At 53.9% G+C, this 14,017-nt stretch overlaps 1 protein-coding gene across 2 annotated transcripts in view; it reads right to left on the bottom strand.

Annotated features, from left to right (window-relative positions):
• The window catches only part of ARID3B (AT-rich interaction domain 3B), a 31,795-nt gene that overhangs the window by 17,466 nt on the left and 312 nt on the right, over positions 1-14,017 (bottom strand). For both annotated transcript variants that reach the window (XM_068695834.1, XM_068695833.1), the window contains exons 2-4: positions 11,649-12,312; positions 3,720-3,791; positions 2,197-2,269 (exon numbers count right to left, since the gene is read on the bottom strand). In XM_068695834.1, coding sequence (XP_068551935.1) covers positions 2,197-2,269; positions 3,720-3,791; positions 11,649-12,224 — 721 coding nt within the window. In that variant the 5' untranslated portion in view covers positions 12,225-12,312. The remainder of the gene's footprint in view (positions 1-2,196; positions 2,270-3,719; positions 3,792-11,648; positions 12,313-14,017) is intronic.

Here is a 14,017-nt window from a genome sequence, read left to right on the forward strand (position 1 = left end):
AACCTAAAGCAGCTCACCTCCTTCTTCCTGTTGCTTTTGGGGGTGGCCAGAATACAAAATAAGCCCCAAACTGCCTCGCTCCCTGCGATCTAGCCAGTTTCCCCAAGCAGGGCCAAACGTTTCCAGACCCTCTGGCAGAAAGCTGGCAGCTCACTCCGCCTCTCCCCCACGGGTGGTGGGGCTCTTCGATTTCATTTCCAGTCCTCTCGCGGGCAAGAAAACAAGGGAGCCTCCAGAAAACAAATACACTTGGAAATGCCCAGATGATTAAAAGCTGAACTCCTACAGCAGCCAGCTGGTGACCAGCTCAGCCCCTGCACCAGGAAGGTGTCAATTATAAATAATTAAAAGGTAATAGGAAGGAGACACTGAAGTATTAAGCAGATTTCTCCCTGGGTATCTGGAGGTTTCTATTGCTGCCAATCACACCCTTCAGATTGTCCTGGATGTCAGTCATCCCAGCCCTTGCATCAATATGCGAGCTCAGGTTAACATTTGCAAGTCAACTAATTAAGCCTGGTTATGCCTCTGCACATGAAAGCCGAAAATATCAGCAACACCCAGCTCCAGGCTTTAACCGACTTGGAAGCAGAACCTCAAGCTCCTGGATTAGAATTCACCAGGCCAGCTGTTAGCTCCAGCCACGCCAGGGAGAAAGACATGCAGAGGAAGAAGACTTGAAATAATTGTGCCTGGATTTCCCATTTTGAATAGCCGAGCGGGTCTGGTGGTCTAGTCACGCACAGAAGGGGACGCATCCCAAAGATTCGGGGCTCAAATACAAGCTGGACATGAGACTCCAGCTCCAATCCTGCCATCAGGTAATCTTCAAATAGACGAGACTGATCCTGCGTCTTTACACTTTATGAGATTCTCAGGGCACAGCACTGCTGGTGGCACGAGGGCTGCCCCCCTCCAAATGCACAGGAGCTGGCTCGTTTGGTCCAGCAGGCTGCGTGCTGTGCCAGCAGGGAGCAAAGGGCCCCTTTTATGTCTGCTCTTCACACTTACCTTCACAACTCAGCACTTTTGGGAAACAATCAAAAGGCCCATTGCACAATTTAGTGCTTTTTGTCAGAAGAAATCTCTGTTAGACAAGTCAGACTGGCCTGGCATGCTCGGAGAGGTAAAGGAAAAGAGCACCACAAAGGATTTACCAGAAACACTCAGAGGCAGGTGACTAATCAGCTCACTCCATGGGCACGTCCACCAAGGTCGGTGCTAACAAAGCACCATGCTGGAAGCCCCAGATGTGAAAGCCCCTCGCTGAACTCCTGGCAAAGCTCAGCACTGCCCCTTCACACTGGCAGTGCCGCAGCCATTCAGTGCCTTGACACACACACTCAGAGCCCCTGGGTGGTTCAACCAACAGAAGGTTCTGAACCATCAATAAAGCTTGAAATAAAACCACGACATGAAACAGTGCCGTTGATTGCAGCTTCACGTCCTTTGTTTTATATGAAACCACACATTTGTACTTTATTTTATAATACTTTGTAATGAGGGAACTCAACTTTGGTATCTAGGGGCTGGAAAGACTCAGGGTATCTCAGCTGAGCTGCTTCACACATGCAGCACCATCCCTGTAACCAGGAGAGACACGAGTTGCTGACACCGTAGGAAGGAATGTGAGAACTGTTTTGAACTGTTTGCTCCCGCACTCAGTTACACGGGGTTACTACGTGGAAAGCTGACACGCTGTGAATCTGAAGGAAAACCTGGCTTTATCTATTTTTCCAGGCCCCAGCTTGTGAACTCTGTACGGCGTGTGACGGCATTCACACTTGGCTTCCACATGCCACCGAAGCAGAACACGAGATGTGTGATCGTGCCACCTGAGCAGCTTATTCTGGAGGGGAGACCAGAAAATCCCCCGCGGTACTCAGCCTCGTTTCAAAAACCCTGGGGGAACCAGGTCGCTCAGGCTCTTGGTGCGTGGACACTTTCAGTACTAGGTGGGAGTGTGGGAACAGAAATACCGTCTGTGACATTAGCTTACAGGGCACAAGAGTTCTGTCCTGCTGAGCTCCTTATTTCCCAAGGTAAATGTCTTGAGACTTACCCTGCCCTTCCATCTGATCTGCAAGTTCAAGGGCTGGATTTGTTCTTTCAAATGCAGGAGGGAAGGAGTCAGCCTGCTGGGGCAACCCCCCGGTCCCATTTTCCCTTAATCAGTTCCAACAAAAGCTCACTCACCCCTCTTCTGCATGAAGATGAAGAGGTCGTCCAGGAACTCCTTCCGTTCAGGGTCGCTATCCAGTTCATAAAGCTGGAAGGGGAAAATAAAAATAAAGGCACAGTCCACAAGGAAACAGATGAAGTAACAGCATTAGCCTGCTCCAGCAAATCATCTGGGGTTTGTACTGGGGGAAAAGAAAGGCAAGGAGGCAAAATGAGGATGGACTCCTGAGCTCTTCAGTGGACAGTGATAGTTTGAGGACCCTCTTTATGGCTTGTTGCCTTTCCGAGCCCCTCAGGAACTTGTCCAGGGGCATTGCAGACTGGCACCTGGAAGGGAACAGGGTTTAATTTGGGCAGTGGAAACACTGCTGCAGAGCAGGGTTTGAAACCAACTGAAAGCAAAGGGGAGAGAAGCTATGAAGACGAGCTGGGAAGAGATGAGACAACCAACAGGAACGCAACAGTGGTTAGGGCAGGTTAGTGGCCTGTACCTTTGGGGCACTGTGTGGGAAACTTCTCTGCAGCTTCTCCTAGCCTCATAACTCCCCTCTTCGGGGATTGTCACCTAAGTGACAAACCAAGTCCCTCGGAAGGGGGAGGTGAAAGGACAGAGCTTTCCTGTAACTAATGCCTGGCAGGACAGGCTGCTCTGAAAGAAGCCAGAAAAGCCTCAATAGGAACAATCAGCCTGGAAACACTTTGTCAGTTCCATAGGAAGCTTATTCCAAAGGAGAGGCGCAGCACGTTGCTGTTACCTGCTGATTTTCCAGAAGGGACGGGCACAAATATCACCTCTTGCACAGAAAATCTAATTTTCACCTGTCAAGAACCCTGTGAGGCCACAACGTGACAGGGCTGCAGTCAGTCCCACCGAGATACGGGAGGATATGGAAGAAGACAGAAGACAATGCTGCATGTAAAGCAGATTTTAATTCCTTCTTGCTTGCATTGAGGAAGACTCAACATAACTCCATGCAACCTTTTGCTGGCTGTAGTTACTCTTGGGGAAACAGATCAACAGCAAAGCAAAAGATTCACTGGGAGAAAAATGTAATTCAGAGTGCCTATAGGTGCTGCTAGCTGCTCAGTACTCATCTAGCCCAAAAGAAGAGGGGCTTTGGGGTGCTTTTCCCATGCAGCTCTGTGCTTGCTCACACACCGAGCCCTGGGAAGAAAACACGCCGCTGTGTTTGCGGAGCAATTAGCTGCACCCTTTCAGAAAGGCAGCTCGGTTCAAAATGAATTCCTCTAGCTGATGTGACACGTCGCTGCCACTTTCAGATCTATTACCACAGTGCGAACGGGGTTCCAGAAACAAAACACTCTTCTCCCAGCCAGAGAAAGTATTGCCCAAGGTTTTAAGTGTGAGAAGGCTGGTTACAAGGCTTAGCTCCGGCTCCGTTCCACAGACCACTTGCAAACCAGCCAACTCCGAGCCCTCAAAACAGTGAGGGCTCAGTAGCCATCTTCTGCCACAGCTCAGGGGAAGAAAACCCCAGAGCCAGTCCCTCCCCCCAAACCCCTGTGACCGCACTGACCTTGGCAAAGTCTCGTGAAATTTCTCTTCCTCGGCAGCCGTCACCTTCATCGCTCCAGGTCACGCTGCCGTTCTAGGGGGAGAGAGGAACGAGAGGCTGAAAAAGGTGCCAGGGAAAGGCTTTGGGGACAACTCCAGAAAGCTCACAGACACACATCTATGGGCACAACACCACGCAAAGGCAGGGAATGGCTTAGACCAAAGAAACTAGAATGAGCTTTGACCAGTGTACGTGCTAAAAGCCCCCAGTGGAAGGTGGGGGTGCTACCCAGCCGTCCCCTGCTCACACAGAGCTCTCCTCTGTCCTTGTCCAGACGAAGGACCTGCTCCCTGCTCACCTGGAAATGCCCTTCTGCCCTCCCCTGGCTTGCCTGCAAAGCCAAAACCCGAGTATGCCAAAGAGAAAGAGGGAGATGGTACAAGGGGAACGCTCCTCTCCGCCCCAGCACCTCTACTCCTGCAAGCTGCCAAATCCGGCTGTTCCACAGAGAAATGGAAACCCAGCTCTGCTGGATAAAGATTCATTCTTCTTAGGCATTAAAAGGATTCCTCTGGTTAGGCTCGCTGTGCTTGGTAACTCAGCATCATCCCGCAACCAGCACCAGGGCTGGAAACCAGCAGAGGCAGCCCCTGGCTGCGTGGCAGGACTGAGAGCAGCAGACCGACCCTGCCAGCTGCCCGAGCATCTTTAAACCACAAACTTTACCTAGGATGTGCTCCAGAGCCCCGCGAGGATAGAGCGCAGCCACCTCCACCTGGCACAGCGCCTCAGCCCACCCTCTGCCCCCACAAACACGCAGCAGGCAGGAGAGAGCTGAAGCAAGCGAGAGGCCCCGGCACGAAAATGCGGGTGAATTAGAGAGGTGGTCCAATATCCGAAACCTCCGAGTCATCTGGTTGTGACACGTCCATTGAATTAGGAAGATGAATAGCTCTTGTCAAGGCCAGCCAAAGCCACATTTCCCCCTTTAAAACCACTGCAGTGAGCCGCCCTAATGCCTGCTGATTTAGTTTGAGCCAGTAATTCCTGCTGGAAAGTCAATTATCCGGCGAGTCCCATCAACTGAGAGATATTTAATGGGGGATTATTGCCACTTCTGTTATGTCAGCTGTTTATTACAGCAGATCAATTCCCAGCCCTCGCTAGGAAGAGATCTGAAGGCCGGTTTTGTTCGCAGGAGGATTCACGGGGGTGTCCTTTGCTAGCAGAGGTTAAAAACACGGGTGTTTTGGTTTTTTTCTTTGCCAATTATGGTAACATCCAGCTGCTCCTAAAACCCCACTGACTTAACTCAGATCAACAAACCTGGGCGAAGAGTCAGAGTGGGAAACAAGCCAGCCTCTTTAGAGGGCAGCAGTTATTCTGCATCCCTGAATTTACCCAACCCAAGGCAAAATGGCTTTCAGAGGGTTGAGCTGCCTTCTTCCCAAGTTTGTGCTTGGCTATAAATCCCCAGGGCAACCCTGCTCACGGTGTTAGAGCCTAAAGAGGGTGCTCCAGAAGCCAAACACTTATTTTCATCAGGAACTCAGGTCATGCTGAGAGCTTATTCCACTACATTTGAGGACGAGAGAAGAGAAGGGAGCTTTGAGAAGACAATTCTCCACAGCCAGCAGGTTTGAACTTGATAAAATTTTGGCACATGGGATTAGAGCCTCTTCAGGAGCTATTTTGTTGTTTTCTTTGAAGAAAAGGTGGTTAGAATAAGGAACAAGGTGAAGGGTCGATGCACAAAGTAAGCAGAACATACGTACCTCCATTGGGAGGTCTTTGGGAGCACAGATGTAGATCTTCCCCCACCCTAGCTAGTGAAAAGGAGCTTAAAGCTGGCCGTGTTTTGCCATATGTCCAGAAAATTGGCTGTCACCTGGCGTGACATGGAGTGATCCGAGGTGAGGGACTGCAGGTGGCATCAGCAGCTGAGGACGAGCATCTTCATTCCTCTCGCTACTTTTATTACAGGCTGGAAATGGGTCCTGGCAGTGGCAGTGGTTGGAACAGCGACCTGAGCACAACTGGAGCAGGGCAACCCACGAAGAGCCCCCTGAAGGTGCCGCGGGTGCTGCACTCAGAGCACAAAATACATTTTGCACAGCGACAGAGCCCGGAGGAAGCGTGGGTATCAAACTTCCTCTCCGTTCCTCCTAGAAAAACAAAGTTGCCCTGTGCTGAGAAGCCTTCTGCACGAGCAGCAGGAACCTGAGAAATCAATATATCCTCACAAGTCATTAAAAGACCTTTGTATAAGGCAGGCAGCAGGAGCAGGAAGGAAAAAACACCGCGCGGAGAGGCAGCTCGCTCTCTGGGGAGAGCCCTGCCTCTCCCTCCACCGCCCGGCGTCGAGGGAATTTGTGGTGCTTGACAAACAGCCGTTCCCACTGCTCCCAGTCACCACGGGAATGGGTTTACCCCAAGTTCCTTGCAGAAAAAAGGCAGGAGGAGCAGCCGGGCGCTGCTCGGGCAGGGAGCAGCCCGCGCCCAGGCGCACCTCGGGGGCCACCGGAGCGCTCCCCGTGAGGCTGCAGCCCTGCCTTCAGCAGCAATTATATCTGCGGCTATTTTAGGATTACTCCCCAACCACCTGGAATATCTTATTAGAGGGAAGCTCAGATGTCCAGAGCAATTTTGGTTTCCAATCCCATGTTTGAAAGCCAGAGTTAACCCCTTCCTCCAACGCAGGAGTTACCCAGCAGGTGGGGAGGAGAGCGCCAAACACTCTCCTGCTTCGTCCAGTTCACCCTTCTGAGGACAAAAACCTTACAAACAAGCAGCCTGAACTCCTGCCTGCAGGACATCCCTCCCTCAGATGCTGCAACAAGACACCGTGCTCTGTAAAAGCAAAATATTAAGGGACAAAAGCTTAAGGAAATACTAAGGGACAGAGAAAAACGGCTCAGCTGGTCTGGTCTACCAAGGTTTCACCAGAACACAAAACTATTCCAAAGGTAAACCCTAACCTGATGAACAGGAAAAAGAAAAGAAATCCCCCTGGCTTGAAACTCAGAAATCAGTCTGTGCCCCTCCAATACAGACCTGCAGCCTAGATGGCCAGAAAGCTGCCGAAATCTCCACGTAGGGACCTGGCAAAGTGTGGTGGTGGAGAAGCGAGCCCCTCCCTCACCCCCTGGGTTAACCGAAAGCAGCGAGTCAATGAGAAGGTACAGGGGCAGCAATTTCAGGATTATCAGGGAATCCACAGAAATTCCTTTTGTGGGTAGAGTTAAGCCTTAGGAAGTGAAACAGATGCTATTATAAAGCAAACTGTTGTAGTACAAAACACTGATAAGATCAGGACTACTGCCCTGAGCTGCAAGTTCTCAAGCGTGGAGCACCGAGTTATAATTACTGCGGACACAGCCTGCCTGGTAAAGCCCTGCTGGAATTGGAATAAACCCTTCCCACTCCGCCTAATAACAGAGCTCAATTCAGGATCTCCAGCTTCAAAGCTGGTTGCTGAAAACATTTTAGTGATGTCAGGAATGGCGGGGAGGATGGGAAAGGAAAGGGAAGAAAGGACCCGAGTTAACAGATTAATTACCCGTTTTTATAAAGTTTCTTTTGTGCTCCCTCAACCTAGCGACTGCAGCCCCGACACAATTACTTGCAAAACAGGAATCTATTTCCTCACCCGAAAGGAAAAGTCAGACTCTTTGTGAAGGGCTCCTATTCACAAACACTCGCAGTTAACCACAACCCAAGTGACAAGGAGGCGCGTTCGGCGTTAACATGGCTATGGGAAGAGAAATTCTCACCGCCACCCGAGAGGTCCTCAGATCCACCCTGAAGTGAGAAAGCAGCAGCAGAAGAATGCAACACGTTGGAGCTCTTGCCACCTACCATCTCCGCTGTCAGCTAAATATCTACAAATTGGCACCACGAAGACAAGCTGCCACTGTTCCCGAGGATAAATTTAGTGCCTGAATGAACCCAAAAATGAGCTGCAACTTCCCCAGGATATCAACGAGCTCCTTACCCCGTGGCTCTGCTGCCAGATACAGCCCAGCTGCTGCTATGCAGCGCAGCCCTGATGAATCCTGTGCACTTGTCCCATGAAACGAGGATCTGGGGGAATGCCCCGATTCAAGCCGTGTGTGGGCTGCAGCCTTGCCCCGGGCGGGCAGCAGCAGAGCGGGTTCGGGATGCCCCCACCTGCTGATTTAGGCGACTCTGTACCCCTGCCAGCCTCTCCCTTTGGGGTGGCATCAGCAGCAGCTAACTGCAGGACTTCCAGCCAGGGAGAAGGCAGACAGGCACATGAGACTTCTTTTCAAGGCTGCCTACAGACAGACACCTTCCCTGTTGCTTTCTGCCTGCAGGTCCCTTTTCCTTTCGAGCACAAACCACGGGTCCTGCACTGCAGCACTGAAAGCCAGGGACATCTTCAGTCCCTGGGAGTGTGCAACCACGCACACTCAGGGCTGGAAACCTGGCTCTGGTGGTCATTACCACAATGGTTTCTTGGTTCTCCTCTCCCTCCAGCCACTGATGCTGCTCTTCAAGCTGCGGATCCATACAAACCCCAGTTCAGTTGCTAGCAGGCTATCCCAGGGACAAAGACTTTGCCAAAAGAAACCTAAACTACAAATTAAGGAGAAGCAGCCATCGGCCACTTCAAACCACAACCTGCTCCTGCAGAACAAGGCTGTTAATACAAGAGAAACTAAATGTTGGCTGTCACCTGGTAATGGGGAACCCTCCTTCCACTGCAACGTTAAAGAACGGTGAGCCACGGGAATTAAAATTGAATCAGCCCTCGAACTGGGCCCTGGATCTCTGAAACAAGCAGGAGACAAGAAACGAGCTCCCCGAGATGCAGCTTTTTTGTTCCTGGGACCTTCACCCCCTGCGGATTAATGAGTGTCTCCCGAGCAATACCTGGATACGCGCGGCACTCGAGGCAAATACTTCAGGTTATGGAATCTCAGCCACTCGTGCCTAGAGCAAAAGCCAAGTAATTATTTTAAGCTGACTTCTCTTAATCAACACCGTGACCTCTGTAAAAGTTTAGGTCAGGATTTTCAGGAGTGACTGGTGATTTCGGAGGCTCTAACGTGAGACAAGCCTAGAAAAAAACAGCGCAGGAGCTAGGCTGAAATCAGACGCGTGCTTCGCTGAGACTTTACCTCGCTGCGTTTAGGAGGACACAAGATATCAGCTGGTGCCTCAAAACCCTGCCTTTGTTTCTACACTCCTCGAAGGAATGCACGAACTAACTGCCTGCTGGAAGAGCAGCCTCGCAAAACCGCTCGTGCTGCACCAGCCCCGGGTGGGAAAAAGGAGTTTGGGCAGGCAGCAAAGAGACAGGAGCCGAGGTGCTGCCCTCCTGCCCTGCTCTCCCCGGTAACCTAAACCACTGCCAAGCTGCGTGAGGGACCGCAGGATGAGAACCCACAGCCCGCCAGCTGCCGGTTTCCACCTGAGGAATTCAAAGCTGCTTTTTTTGGGGGAGAGGCAGGCGGCCCCAGCGCCCTTGTGAGGAGGGACGTGGGATGGATTCGGGCAGGGTTTGTGGGACGAGCTGAGCACACCCCCTGCTCGGCTTTCGGCCTGCCGAGCAAGTCCACTCCCTCCCTCGGTGTTTTGTGCTGCCGGGATTCCCACCGCCCCTGGGTCAGAAGCTGAGCCAGCTCTTTTGTCCGCCGGCTTGTCATACAATTATTTACTTGGCTGGCTGGCAGTGAATGGAGCCGGGCTTCGCCTCCCCGGGAGCCTCCCTCCACCTTCCTGCCACCTCCACGCCGCGTGCCTCCTGGGCAGCCGCAGCCTGACGTGTTCAAGATGTGCTTCTCTGCGAGGACGTCGCTTTTGGGGAACGAGTCACGCTCAGGGAAGGAACAGGAGTGACTTTCTCCCCTCTGCGAGCAGCAGCCATTACGCATACCACAAATACTCCCCGGGCAGACCTAGCTGGGAGCAGCGTAAACTCGCAGGTTATTCGCCTCCAGCCTCAACGGCAGCTTAAAAAAAACACCAGGGGAGGAATAGTTTGGGAAATCAGCCGCAGAACGCAGCCCCTTCTGCATCTCACCCAGATTTTCCTGCCCCTAATCAACCGTTTCAGAGGCAAACAAAAGGAAAAGCCGGGTACCTCTGAGGCACACACCTCAAATGGAACACCTGAAGCAGGTCAGAGCACAGGATTACAGGGGCAGTTTGCAGCTGCAGGCACATTTTGGTTCCCCTCTGCAGTCCTGGCAGCAAACTGCCCCCCTGCCTGGGTATTCCCACCTCCTCGCAGCTCCCCGGCTCCGGTCCCGCAGTTAAATTTTTACTCCCTGGTATGCAGGCTGCGCTGGCAAACGCAAACAAGCTGAGCTGCAATATTTACCCTACTCAAGGTGAATATACCTCACCTGCAGCATGAATATGAGCCTCGATGGGGCTTTTGGAGCGCGCTGCAGCACCCCAATGGCCCCGCTAACCTGCGGGACTGGCACGGGGACACCTTGGGGCACACCAGGCACCCCTCCGGCCCAGAACTCCACCTTCAGGGCCAGGAACAGATGGACCTTGGGGCAGCACGAGAGCCTGCCTGCTTCCTGCCATCCTCTCCCACCCTTCCCCACCCCTAGAGCTGCTGCAGCGGGGCTGGTGCTCCTCCATAACCCATCCCCTTGACATCCATGAGTTTCACCAGCTCCTTTCTTTACCTGTTGTACTGAAACGGATCCATTTGACACGGCAAGGATTAAGTTTTGCTTCCCAGAGCTTTGTGCACCTCTCCTTCCCCACCACACTGGCCTGAAGTCAGAGTAGTTTAGGCTGCAGCCACCACCCAAACACTCGATGGCTGCAGAAATGCCACGGATCTGGGCCGAAGCAGCTGCCTCAGCGCCAGTTCATGGCACATCAGGTGGAAAACAGCTCGGACAGCGCTGCTCTGCCATGCTGTGCCTGCTGCAACACACTTGGAGCTGCCCTCCCGAGCTATTTCGTTGCAACTCACAGACTCTCACGAGATAGGCAAGGACTGCCACGAAGCACGGTGCCATCCCTGGTGGCATCCGCCACGTTAGGAGCACAAACAGCTGAAGCCTCGGTGTATTTTTGAGGCTGAGCCCCTGAAACCAAAGTCCTGCCCTGCATTCCCCAGCCCAAAAGAGGAAGTTTTTGTCAGCCATTACAATCCAGCAAATCCTGAAGGAGTTTCTGTAGCGATTGTGCCCCGACTGACACAGCCACCCTTCGTTTCCCTACAGCAGCTCCTTGTTTGGGGCAGCTCTTCTGGAGAAGCCAGCACAGAGAAACCACAGGGCAGGAGCCTGCAGCGGGCTGGGAGAAGTAGTAAGGCTTGTGGAGGTTTAACAGTTCCCCCTCAAACCACTGCCCATGAAAGTGTAAAACAAATAATCCCGTGTGTGCGACCAGCAGCAGACTTTTCACCGTTTATCAGCCGCCGCTGCGCAGCTCGGGCCTTTTTACCCCATCGTGTTTGCAAGAGGGGAGGAGGGAAAGAAAACAGACCTGGTTTTGTCCGTACGAGGCTTCTGAGCTCAGACAAAAAACGATCTAAAAACCTAACCCCGCTCACACTCGGGCCAACACCTGTAGGAGAGGACAGTTAAAGCCCACTCTTCATTTTGTTCTTTTAATTGAAGCCACGCAGCCCTTTGGCTCCGTTTCTGCACAGGTACAGATGCTGGAAACGTCCCCGAAAGGCTGTGCAGGCCAGCTCTGCACCAACACAGCCCACAGGCGTTGTACTGCCCGAAACACCTGCTTATAGCAGAAACTATCACCAATCCTCTGGCATTTAGGTATGAAATCTGCACCTGCAAAGCGAGCTGAGCTGCAGGTCTAAGAGAAAAACCAGGAGGAGCGCAGTGGGGAAGCACAGCTCTGCTCCTGCCCAGCTCCTGCCCCCTTTCCGCAGCAGCCGGGCTGCAGACACGGCCCTGGGAGGGAGGAGGGACCGAGGGCAGCACTCACCTGCTTGAGCTGCTCGTCCAACCTCCAGCGTGCGGCCGGGGAGCCGGAGTAGGGCTGCTTGGCAGTGTCTTTACCCTGTTCTTCTCTGCCCTGCTGTCCCCGCGGGTGCCCCGCGGCCGGAGGAGGGTTGGAGGTCGAGGCCACTCTTTGGTTGTGCTGGGCGGCTTTGGGAGCGTGGAAGTATTTCAGAGTGGAGCACGGCTCCTTCCCAGTCACATCGGCGCCGTCCTCCAGATCTCCGCCTTCCAACCCGCCTTCCTCCTCCTCCTCGTCTTCCTCCTCTTCCTCGTCCTCCTCCTCCTCCTCTTCCGGCTCCGAATTCATGCTGCTCTCGTCGAAAGCCCGCGCGGCCCCGGCAGCGGCCGGGCCTCTGCCCAAGGAACCCCCGCTGGAGCCGCCCGCAGGCCGGCCGGCCGCGGCTGCCAGCACTGCCTGCTGCACCGCCAGCTGCTGCGTGTAGAGCAGCTGGGCCTCCCGCAGCTGCCTCTGCTGCCGCTCCCTGGAATCCATCTGCAGAGGGCTTTGCTGCTTCTGCTGCTGCTTCTGCAGCTGCTCGACCACGGCTTCCAGCTTCATCCCGCCCGGAGCATGGCTGGGAAGAGAGGGGGGCGCCGGGGCTGCAGCGGGCAGGGTTCGAGCCCCGGCCTTGGGAGACGGGCGGAATCTGAAAGAGAGGCAAATATTTGTCCGTATGAATATAAACCGCTTTCATCTTTTCCCCAGGAAGAGGATAAATAGAGTGCAAAGCCAATACTCTTTCCTGTGCAGGAGACCGTGAAACAATCAGCTTCGTGTTTAACAGCCCCGGGCTCAAACTTGCATTCAATTTTCGGCCCGTTTAATTGTATCTGCGAGCCGAACACATTTGCTGGAACCTCGGCTTCGTGTGCCCCGCGGACAGGACAGCAGCTGAAATGCCTTTGTCCGCCGGCCCAGCCGCTCGTTTTCCCCCGCAATCCTCCCGTGCCTGCTCAGCAATCGCTCCTGAAACACTGGCTTTAGCGTTTGCGGCTCACTCCTTCCGAAAACACTGCCTTAAAAGGAGACGGCCGGGCCCTGATCTCACCATATTTCTATTAAGAAACGTGCAAGGCTTTACGGTGGGCCGCTCCTCTCCTGGGTCTTTAATGGTTTCGTTGTTTCACCCCTTTCTTTGCGCTTCCAACACCAAACACTATTTTTAGCTGTTGTTTTTTTTTCCCCAAGGTGAGGAAAGGCAGCCCCAAACCCCCAGCAGGGCACGGGGCAGCTCCTGCCTCTGCTTCCCCTTTGATTTTCTTGGGGAAAACGCCCTGGAAACCCCATTCTGAGCCAGCACCAGGCTCCTTTTGGGGCAAAACCCCCCAGAAAAGACACAGAGCTCTGACTGCTGCGCTTCTGCTCGCCACCAGCCTCTGCCGGACCCCGCGTCCTGCTGGCAGGGAGGGTCCCGCCGAGCTTTGCAACGCAAGGAGCCGCTGAACCAGGTCTCCCCGCTGCCCCCCGGAACAAAATCCTGCCTCCTGGGGGAAACAAAGGGCGGGCGAACCTCCGGCAAGCCGAGGCACCTCCCGGCCGCCTCCCGCCCCAAGCGGGGCCGGGTCAGAGCCGGGCGGCCCCCAGCAGGCTGAACCCACAGGGACCCTCCTAAAGCCAGAACCCCCGGGGGAGCCCGGCTCCAGGGTGGCCTCGAGGGAACCTGAGGGGTCTCGGAAGCTCGTGTGAAGGAATAGGGGGGGAAATGGGGCAATAAAGGGGGAAATGGGGCAATAAAGGGGGAAATAAAGGGGGAAATGGGGCAATAAAGGGGGAAATAAAGGGGGAAATGGGGAAATAAAGGGGGAAATGGGGAAATAAAGGGGGAAATGGGGCAATAAAGGGGGAAATAAAGGGGGAAATGGGGAAATAAAGGGGGAAATGGGGCAATAAAGGGGGAAATAAAGGGGGAAATGGGGAAATAAAGGGGGAAATGGGGAAATAAAGGGGGAAATAAAGGGGGAAATAGGGCAATAAAGGGGGAAATAGAGCAATAAAGGGGGAAATAAAGGGGGAAATGGGGCGATCAGCGGCCCGATCGCCTTGGGCAGCTGACGGTGAGCTCCCTACGGGGCCATGCCGGGTTTTGGGGGACCCCCGAGAGCCCCCCCGAGGAGGCGAGCACCGAACACGGAGGCGTCGCAGCCTCACGACATGTCGCGATAGCAGGAGGGAGGGCGACAGCGAGGGGGCTGGCGGGGCAGCGAGCCCGCTGCGGGTTTCACCGCCCGGTTCAGGGCCTGGCACCGTCCCGGTGCCCCCCCCCCAGTTCCCCACACGCCAAATTTGGGGTGGATTTCCACCAATTCAACCCCCCCCCGGCGCGTCCCAACGCCGAACAAAGCCCCAACAGC

This window comes from Anas acuta, chromosome 12 (assembly GCF_963932015.1).
Source record: "Anas acuta chromosome 12, bAnaAcu1.1, whole genome shotgun sequence".
Classification (NCBI taxonomy): domain Eukaryota; kingdom Metazoa; phylum Chordata; class Aves; order Anseriformes; family Anatidae; genus Anas; species Anas acuta.